The sequence below is a fragment of the Rhamphochromis sp. 'chilingali' genome (assembly GCF_963969265.1).
Source record: "Rhamphochromis sp. 'chilingali' genome assembly, chromosome: 12".
Lineage (NCBI taxonomy): Eukaryota > Metazoa > Chordata > Actinopteri > Cichliformes > Cichlidae > Rhamphochromis > Rhamphochromis sp. 'chilingali'.
The window spans coordinates 33654477-33664116 of record NC_137939.1 but is presented as its reverse complement, the minus strand read 5'-3'; the positions used below and the strand labels follow the sequence as shown (position 1 = coordinate 33664116).

Sequence of the window (9640 nt, the reverse complement as noted above, 5' to 3'; positions counted from 1 at the left end):
ATTAAAACATGCACACTAACGCTCGGCGTGCACTGGTTTTACCATCCTTATGAGGACTGGGCTGAGGACTTCCCTGCAGCGCGAGGACCACGTTTTGCTCGCTGCTGTTTGAAGGTTTCCGCAAATCAGGTTGAATCATGTTAATGAGGGTCTTTGCGAGCACACAACGAGAAAGTAGGTGTGTGTGTTCCGTGAACATGTTTTTACTTTATTATTAGCTTTTTAATTTAGCCCAGTGATTATTTTAGAGTCGATCTCTGAAGGTCAGGTGTGACAAAAAGTACAATTTTACTTATATAGGACATTTCAAGGTAAATATAAAATGCTTCACAACCAAAAAGTTACCTATAAACAAGTTTAAAAGAATGATATTGAGTAATTTTTTATAAACAGACTGAATCCACCGATCTCAGGCTGAGAGATGGGGGTGATTCACCGTCCATACGGAGCTCTACAACTAAAAACCAGATTCTTAAAGTGGACTCTGAAGCTAATGAGGAGGTTTTACGAAGACAAATGAACAATGAACAACAGCAATCCAGGGGTGATGAAATAAAAGCATTAATGACAAAACATTAACATTTTTAAGTGAGTGAACATCTGTAGTGAAAGCCGAGGTTTCTGAAAAGGACCTGCAGTTTCCTTTAGCTTAGGCACAAATCTGTGCTGAAGGACTTCTGTTTGGTCTTCACTAAGCTGGAGAAACCAGTAACCACCCTACTTTTAATAAAGCATAGGCATATCCAATTTCTGTAACTCAGAAACATCTCTGGGCAGCAGTTATAAGAAATGCCCTGAAAAGTGCCCAAAATGTACCAAGCTGACCCTTTGTTTACCGACAGCCACCACTGCTGGCTTCCGTCACTTCTGAGTGTTTACCTGCTCAGGTGTCGGACAGGTGTTCAGTGTTTACCTCCTGATGTTTAAACCCACTTTGATCTTCCTGTGTGTAGTGATAACAACATCTGTTGCTAGGGAACATCTGCCTGTAAATATTCAGTGTCAAAAACAATAATAATAACAAAAAAGTTCGGAATGACAAAAACTTCTTTGAAATTATTTCAGTTTATTTCTGCAGCTGCCAATCATGTCAGCAGAAGTGCATCATGGGAGATGGTGTTTATTTATTAGTTGCCCTTTCTCTCCTTACTTCTGTGTGGAAAATCCACACACTGAAGAAGCTTTTTTCAGCTGCTCCCTTATTCACAACAGCACAGCAGGCAGCTCGACATGTTTTAATTTGCTAGATTTGTATTTATGTCAGATGTCCTACCTGAAGTAACCCCAACAGGCTTTGTGTGTGGACCCTCCCATGAGAAAAGACAGACTGTATATAAAAGATGGACACCGGGCATTGCTGTTAGCGTCTGGATTTTGAAGCCATAACCACGAGTGCCTCCAGAATTTTTTTCATATGGGGGCCACTAAAAATATTGAGATGGCGCACCAAAAACAGAACAGTGCAGGGACACAACGAAGGAAGGGACGACGGGAAATCGTGAAGGCATGACAAAAGAATTGTATACAGTTAATTCAAAATGATACACAATATTTCAACTCACTGTGAAGTGTCTTCCTGTCTCTTGTGCTCATGTTTAAAATAATAACCAAGACTGGACAGTCTTGTAAATTTTGGGGGGCTGCCAGTGGCCCCCCTGGCCCCCCTTGGTGGCGACCCTGGCCATAACATTTGTCCAAAAATGGCTGGATCTGAAAGGTGCTTCATCAATGAAGGTCATTATTTTAATTGTTGCTGTCACAATAATAAAAGAAAAGAATAAATCCATTTCATGTCAAAAAACTTTATCTTAATTGCCCCTCAGGGATAAATAAAGTTTTTTTGACTTTGACTTGACCTAAATGAAATTTAAACTCAACAGGTGAAAATTCCAGACACGATTTCTACAAGCAGTCATGAAGCTCTCCATTGTGGCTTGATGCTTATAGTCATCAGTCAGTAAGAAGCTTTAACACATCAATCCTCTTGTTTTCCATCAGTGAAAAGCGAGGACATCCCAAAGCTCGCCGCTGTATTTCTACCCCACCCCTTAATTAAGCGACCCTTAGGCACTCTAAACAGAATCACACTCATCATGGACTGAGAAGGTGGACTGGAAACGAGCCAGTGTTTCTGCCTATTTCCAGCAGAAGAAAAGCTTGAACACAACAGTAATGTGTGTTGCACCTGAGGGTAAGACAAGATCGTCTCAGTAGAAACAACAGAAACAATGTTTTAATAAACGAAATGAATCCAGATGTGTCTGTAGTGCTAATCTCCCTCTATAAATATTGACATATCTAAATATGAAGAATATGCAAGCAAGAGGGCCACCCTCTAACCTCTGACCCCTGCTCTTCTGCAGAGCAGCTTCTCTAAACGCAGAAGTATTCAGCATCTGCTCGGGAAAGTCAGGGATGAACGGCGCAGACAGGAGGAGCCACTGACTGATAACCAGTTCTGTGTCTCCACCTGCTGGACTCAAACTGAACTTTATTTAAACAGGAACCTCCTGTGTGAACACAGCAGTGTCATTAAATCCACACAAGACAAATGCTCAATCAGCCTCTTCTTACTGGACAGTTTCCCAATAATCAGCTGCTTGTGTCTTTTGGCTCAGCAGCTGATTGGTCAGTGTCCATTCGAGGCCGTTTGCTGTGCGCCATTTCTGATTGATCGGCATCTCTGAAGCCTTCGGGGGTGATCTGGTATTGCACCATGGTTTCCACGTGACATGGAGACTTAAAGATGGTCGCCAGACGCCGCGACCCTTCCCACTGTAGGAGGAGCCTGATTGTAGGGGCGTGGCCCCAACACTCCCCAAGGGCAGGGACAATGTGCGATTGGCCGTCCCGGATCCGGGTCGTCATCTGGTTGGTGATTACCACTGCAATGTTATGGTTTATTGCCATGGTGATTAGCTGCTGGCCGACGCCATTAAGGAGGTGTGTCCTTTGTGAAAGCTCGTCAAAGAGCAGGCGGAAAGGAAATGCCACACTGTCGATCACCAGGAGGCGGATCTTTGGATGCTGGGACAGGAAGTCAGGAAGTAGATGGAGCTCAGCTAGCAGCTCCACATAGTCATGGCAACGCACCTGAGTGAGGCGAGATAGAGAGCCAATCAGAATTTTAGAAGTTTGCAGATGCATAGTGACATCACTGCATACATCACTTAGTAGACATTACCAAGAAGATGTTGGACAGGATGGTCTCCACGGTGAAGGTCTCCATGGCGGCTCGTTGCTCATCGTCCTCAGCCAATAAGGAGCAGTGTCTAACGGCGGCTGCTGCGATGTCGGTGACCCTCTGAAGCAGGAAGCTGCCCACTGTGTCAATAAACATCACCTGACCTTCGACCCCCCCGAAGCACTGAGGCACCTGAACATCCACCGCCAGCTGCAGACTGAAAGGGCGACATCATCACTCACTTTACTGATCCACATCACGGTGACTAATTTTCCTCGACTGTTTTCCTCACGCCATCATCACAGCTCCAAAACATCTGTAAGGTTATAGATGATGGTGTGTGTGTGTGTGTGTGTGTGTGTGTGTGTGTGTATTTCTTACCACAGCTGCGTTTTTCCGATTCCCGGAACTCCACAGACTTCCGTTATTTTCCCGACAGGGATTCCTCCTCCGAGACATTCGTCTAGCTGAGAGGAGAATGTCACGATGCTCCTTAACTCCTCCTCCTTCTGCAGGAGCTCCAGAGCGGTCAGAGATGCTGAGATGTCACCACTTCCGCCTCCTCCTCCTCCACCTTTCATAGCCTTCAGCACCTCCACAGCCTCCTCTTCGCTCAGGCCGGTCTCTGAAATGAAACTCCTCGATAAATCTCACGTACTTGTTTTCTTCCAAAGGCTCAGCTGTGTTTCACATAAAAAGCAGCCTGATGTTTATTGTGATGAAGAACGTGACTCAGTTCAGTGTCAGTGTTTTGAGCACCTTCCTGTCCATAAGTCTGCATTTCAGCAGAATATAAAAGGTAAACAAACAAACAGCTTTCAGCCATCCCTGCTCCTTATTACAAACGGTCTTCTCAGAGGCTATGAGAAAACCATGAGTTACCAGGACGCTGTGAACCTGTTTTAGCTGTGATTTTTACTGCTGCAGGGCTTTAAAAGACAGACGAGCTAAAATGTGACACATTTTGACCGGAGTTTTTGGGAACTGTGGGGGGAAATGGAGCGGTACCTTTGCTAAGCTTGTCCGGTTTGAAGTCCAATAGGTCCGCGGTGAGCTGGAAACCAGCACTACCCAGTTTCAGCCTCACAGCCTGGCTCAGAGGCAAACTGGACACCGGTCTCTGCATCTCCGCTGCTAAACGCTAACAGCTTCAAAGCAACCCGCCGTCACCGGCGTGCGTTTCACACGCGAAAACAAAAACTTACATCCGGATTGAATTTCAAAATAAGAGCCGTTTGACTTCCTTCAGCTGTTAATGATCTCTTGTTTCACTTTTTGAAAAAATAAATAAATCTAATATTGGTCCTGAATTTGGGATCCTCCTGTTTGCAGCATTTCTCGCCAGGTTTCCTGAAGGTTCGATGACTGAGTGCAGAACATGGTTCCTGGGATTTATTAAACTGAAAAAACAAGGTGGAAGAAATACAGCTTAGATTAAAGTTTGTAGAGAAAAACACTGCAGGATTTTTAGACTCATGAACCGCCAATGTCCTAAAGATGGAGCTGCGCTAGAATTCAACATCATATTGTTTTTAAGAAATATTTTACAAAGTCGAGAAAGGATTTTTCAGACTCTTTATTTAAGTAAATATCATAATCTACAGAAGTAACAGTACATGAAGTTCAGCATGTGAAAATACTTTATAACTAATTATTCAGAATCATATCCATGGCACTAATGAATCAGACATACTAGTCCATTAATGTGTATACCACTTTAATGTTGTAATTGAGAAGTTTTTCATTATTTCTGTACTGCCAGGCAGCGATGGCTATAATAATACAGCAGAACGTAGTAGTAAAATAACAGGTAATACCTAAAGCTTTAATAAAAATGCTATGGAGTTTAAGGTACATTTTGCCCACCTCCCCCAGCTTTGACATCATTTTACACAATAAATAAATAAATAAATAAATAAATAAATAAATAAATAAATAAATCTGATTAAAAAATTGTTTCAACAAATAAACTGCTGGGGAAAGACAAAATTTTTTCCTTTATGAAAGAAGATTATACAACGCCCACCTAATGTTTTATTTTGAAGGCATAACCGGAAGTCAACTGTCAGCTGATCTTTGTTAGTGCGACGCTCTGTTTCGTCAATCACATGCGACGGTTTGCGCACGTGAAACATAACTGTGACAGAAGTTCGTCAAAGAAACCTAAAGTAAGCATTTATTGTGAGTTTTAAGTGTTTTAGTTTGAAAAAGTCTGCACGCGGAAGTTATTCTGGGTCCAGTTTTGCTGCTCTCGCGATTATCTCTTCAGTCTGAGTCACGTGCAAACACGTTTTGTTTTATAGAGATGGAGAGAAGAGAGGAAGACGAGGACACGAAGGCGCTTGCTCAGACTGAAGATGAAGAAGAACAAGACGAGGAGGAGAAGCGGGAAGATGGTGATTTTGATGATGATGAGGAGGAGGAGGAGGGAGCTGCTGCAGACAGAAGAGATGATGAGGATAAAGATGTTGGTGACAAAGACGCTGTTGAGGTAAAAGAGAAGAAGAAGAAGGTAAAGAACGTATTTCAGGACAGGAAGTGCGTCCCTGGAATCATCTACCTGGGTCATATTCCTCCGAGGTTCCGCCCCAAACAGCTGAGGAACCTGCTATCAGTGTACGGAGAGATCGGACGCATATTTCTACAGCCTGAAGGTACAAGTACTACCAGAATACACACAGACAGTATGTGGTGCAGATATACTCATTCGATACACACACAACACTAACGAATGAACGAAAACAAACTGTACCTGGATCAGTAATCTAGAGTACCAGCTCTCTGTGCTTTCTGGGTGTTTCTGGGAGTGATGGAATTTAAAAAAAATGAAACAAGGGTCACTGTTTCATTTTTCACAGTTTATGTCCATCCATCTATGCATTTTCTTCCGCTTATCCCGGGTCGGGTTGCAGGGGCAGCAGCCCGAGCTGAGAAGCCCAGATCTCCCTCTCCCCAGCCACCTCCTCCAGCTTATCCGGGGGAACACCAAGGCGTTCCCAGGCCAGCCGAGAGATATAATCTCTCCAGCGTGTCCTGGGTCTGCCCTGGGGCCTCCGTCCGGTGGGACATGCCTGGAAGACCTCGCCCAGGGGGCATCCTTGTCAGATGCCCAAACCACCTCAACTGGCTCCTTTCAGTGTGGAGGAGCAGCGGCTCTACTCTGAGCCCCTCCCGAATGGCCGAACTTCTCACCCTATCTCTAAGGGAGAGACCAGCCACCCTTCGGAGGAAGCTCATTTCCGCTGCTTGTATTCGCAATCTCGTTCTTTCGGTTTATGTCCTGAAAAAAAAAATACACAATTAAAAGCTTCTCCTGGATATAAAAATTCCAGAGGGTCCAGTCCAAAAATGCCTTTTTTTGATTAACCTACAGACAGGCAGTGCTCTGAACTCTCAGACTTAAACCTTGTGTGGATGCCTTTTGTTATGGAGCGATACTAAATGTTTAAAGCAGAATTTTTCAGCGAGTGTCTGCATTCTGCTTGTTTTTTGGTTCTGTTTCCCCTCGAGGGGTTATTTTATACGAAATAAAACACTCCACGAAACGCACTCGAGCTGTAATTTTACAGTCAATGGTTTTATATCACATGTGGGCAGGAGTCAGCCTTCAGAACATCTCACTTCAGCCCACAACATCCTAAAAGGAAAACAGAACTCCTCCTCCAGAAATCAATAAGAGGCAGCGTTAAGCCAAGATGTCCCGAACTGCAACGGGTCTGTACTGCTCTATAACTCGACTCCAGATTTACCGCTGACCTGATCATCCCAACAAAAGATCTTTAACTAACAAAGATGTTAGGGCCTTGGGAGGCTTACTGAAATAAAAATAAATAGAGGAAATATCCTTACTTCTAGTCTGTTTGGTGACATCTTTATTAAACATTATTTAAACTCTTAACGGATGTATTTATTGAGACCTTGGATGTCTATAAGACTGAGTCAGCTGCTTTCAAAAAGGTTTGTTTTTATTGAAATATAGGAAACATAACATGTTTAAAATTTTTACGATAAATATTCTAAATTTATCACCAAAAAAGTTTAAGGGACCTAATCTGTGTTGAGAAAATGTACACTCAAAGATCAAATGAGTGACAAATTAAAAAACCTGAATCAGTGGGTCTGATGTGGAGTTGGAGAACGTGGCTACCAGTTTTGTGGGTCCACCTGTCCTGTTGGGGGACAGGTAAAGTTCTGAGAGGCTAACCTGATCCTGTGATGGTACGTTTCAGCCATGTTAAACACTTGATCTCACACGTCAGCGCCACTGCATGAACAGCAAGTGAGGAAAAGTGAAGCTTTCACCATAGCCCCTCAGATATTTATCACCTGTTAATGTTCGATGCGCTCATCTTGCAGACAGACAGGTGAGGAAACGGAAGAAGAAGGCTGGGCTGCGGAGGTGTGACTTCACAGAAGGATGGGTGGAGTTCAGAGATAAACGTGTGGCTAAGAAAGTGGCGGCGTCGCTCCACAACACGCCGATGGGAACCAGGAAACGCCAGCGCTTCTCCTCTGACCTGTGGTGCATGAAGGTAGGTCTCTTCTTCCCTATTAATGCACACCGGTTACGCTGAAAATGCAGACAGACAGTTGTTTAATGTCATCATAGTGTCAAATAATTTGTCCCTACTGCTTACCTGTGTCCGCAGTACCTGCACAGGTTCCAGTGGATTCACCTGAGTGAGCGGCTGGCCTACGAGCAGACGGTCCTAAACCAGAGGCTCAGGACTGAAGTTTCACAGGCGAAGAGAGAAACAAACTTCTACCTGAACAACGTGGAGAAGAGCGCTCACCTGGACAAGCTGAGAAAGAAGAGGCAGAGAGACGGAGAGCAGGTAAATGCTGAAGCACGAGCTGAAGCGACGAATGTTAGCCCTGCTCAGGCAGAGACGCACGTTCGCTCTAAAACTGTTTGTCATCGTCAGGTGGAAGAGAAGACGTGGGACTTCACTCAGCGCCAGACGGAGGAGGAGATCCAGATGAAGAAGAAGAGGAAGAAGGACTCTGTTTTGCAGAAGCACCTGGACAAGGCCCGCCTCATGGAGCAGAAGAGCCAATCGAATGTCTCGCTTCTGACCAAAATTTTCAACTCCAAACCGTCACAATGACAACAGAGAGATGCTTCATGAACTCCTGGACCAATGTTTCCATAGAAAGTGTAGATTCCTTTCCCCAACCAATCAAAGGCCAGTTTTGGCAGGGGAGGGGGCGGAGCAAAGGGAGTGGAGGAGAGCCAATATGGAGGAGTCATTCCACTTCCTTTTCAGCTCATTGTATAGAAATTGTTGTGATTAACTTACAGGTACAGAAGAGGGCGCCCAGTGAAGCTAATGGCAGTGCCGCTAACATGTCTGAGCTGAAATACACAACACTTATATTTAGATTTTATTAAAGCAAAGTTGAGTTTGCTCATAAGATGCTAGCATTCTGCTAAAACATGCTGATTGGTCTGTCACCTCGAAGCACGTTTCCCAGTGATGACTCCCAACAGGCGTTACAAGCTTAGTTTAACCAGAGCAGGAAGTTTCCATGTGTGGATCCGGGCTGCTGACAGAAATTCTCTGATACTCACTTCAGCAGAATGTGGTGCTGCGAGGTCTCTTAAACCTTCAGAAAGATATTTGACTGCAGTCGAAGATCCACAGGGCCTCATATGGTACACGCTACCCTGTGAGTGTCCACTGAGAGTCTGGAGTGGGAGTTCTGGATTATATTAAAATATTTTTGGAAAGATTCAATATTTTTTCTTCACGTGTTATTTTATGTTAATGTTTGTGCGCTGTTCCAGCGATGCAGTGTTGGTGAGCAGACATTTCTGCCTGGGTATCTTTTCGGGATCAGCTCACATGTCATCAGGCTTGAGGACAGAAGCTGGGGTCATTTCTGAGAGAAGAAAATCACTGGGGACAAATTCTGTGGGCTGGATCTGCTGATCACTGGAGAATTACTATTCAAAGGTCTTGAGCCACTCCTGGTTTCTTGATATTTTGTTAGGAAATTGGGAAACAGTTTGAATAAACTCATGGGTTCATGAGCATGAAATTCGATATTTGATATGACGCCTTTATTTTTTCACCACAGCCTTCAGGAATAGTTCTCCAAAGTTGTTCTTTGGATGTCGGCTGCCTTTTGTTCTCTGTGACGATGATCCCACACTGCTTCAGTGATGATGAGGTGTGGGCTCTGGGGAGGCCGATCCATGACTGATTGTGTTTTTATATGCAGCTTTTACTGCATTGGCAGTATGTTTGCAATCACTGTCATGTTCAAAAATGAAGTTGTTGCTAATTAGACCCCACAGATGGTATTTTATGTATCAAAAGATGTTGATACTCTTCTGCATTCATAATTCCATCAGTTTTGACAAAATCTCCAATAACACTGAAGTCCAAACCCACATGATGACAGAGGCTGTTTTATAGATGGCTGCAGACACTCACTCTCTCCTGACCTCCT

General features: G+C 44.0%; 2 protein-coding genes across 3 annotated transcripts; one reads left to right on the top strand and one right to left on the bottom strand.

Annotated features, from left to right (window-relative positions):
• Positions 1-465: 465 nt before the first annotated feature.
• On the bottom strand, positions 466-4383 carry rad51c (RAD51 paralog C). The gene is made up of 4 exons (XM_080898096.1): positions 4193-4383; positions 3566-3809; positions 3185-3401; positions 466-3093 (listed from the first exon to the last, which is right to left on the bottom strand). The coding sequence occupies exons 1-4, from the start codon at positions 4308-4310 to the stop codon at positions 2593-2595; spliced, it is 1080 nt and encodes a 359-aa protein (XP_080754222.1). The 5' UTR covers positions 4311-4383; the 3' UTR covers positions 466-2592.
• Positions 4384-5218: 835 nt separating this feature from the next.
• abt1 (activator of basal transcription 1) lies at positions 5219-9477 on the top strand. Of its 2 annotated transcripts, XM_080898097.1 has the most exons (5): positions 5219-5352; positions 5488-5838; positions 7541-7716; positions 7834-8019; positions 8110-9477. In XM_080898097.1, the coding sequence occupies exons 2-5, from the start codon at positions 5490-5492 to the stop codon at positions 8290-8292; spliced, it is 894 nt and encodes a 297-aa protein (XP_080754223.1). In that variant the 5' UTR covers positions 5219-5352; positions 5488-5489; the 3' UTR covers positions 8293-9477. The 2 variants fall into 2 exon arrangements, with proteins under 2 accessions (XP_080754223.1, XP_080754224.1); XM_080898098.1 differs by having other exon boundaries at positions 5274-5838.
• The last annotated feature ends 163 nt before the right edge of the window (positions 9478-9640 follow it).

Coding starts and splice junctions, on each gene's coding strand:
- rad51c (XM_080898096.1), bottom strand. CDS start 4,310: ATGCAGAGACCGGTGTCCAGTTTGCCTCTGAGCCAGGCTGTGAGGCTG. Junction 3,810..4,192: donor ACCGGACAAGCTTAGCAAAG/GTACCGCTCCAT, acceptor GTTTCATTTCAG/AGACCGGCCTGAGCGAAGAG. Junction 3,094..3,184: donor TCCTGTCCAACATCTTCTTG/GTAATGTCTACT, acceptor CGCCTCACTCAG/GTGCGTTGCCATGACTATGT.
- abt1 (XM_080898097.1), top strand. CDS start 5,490: ATGGAGAGAAGAGAGGAAGACGAGGACACGAAGGCGCTTGCTCAGACT. Junction 5,839..7,540: donor CATATTTCTACAGCCTGAAG/GTACAAGTACTA, acceptor CTCATCTTGCAG/ACAGACAGGTGAGGAAACGG. Junction 7,717..7,833: donor CTGACCTGTGGTGCATGAAG/GTAGGTCTCTTC, acceptor CTGTGTCCGCAG/TACCTGCACAGGTTCCAGTG.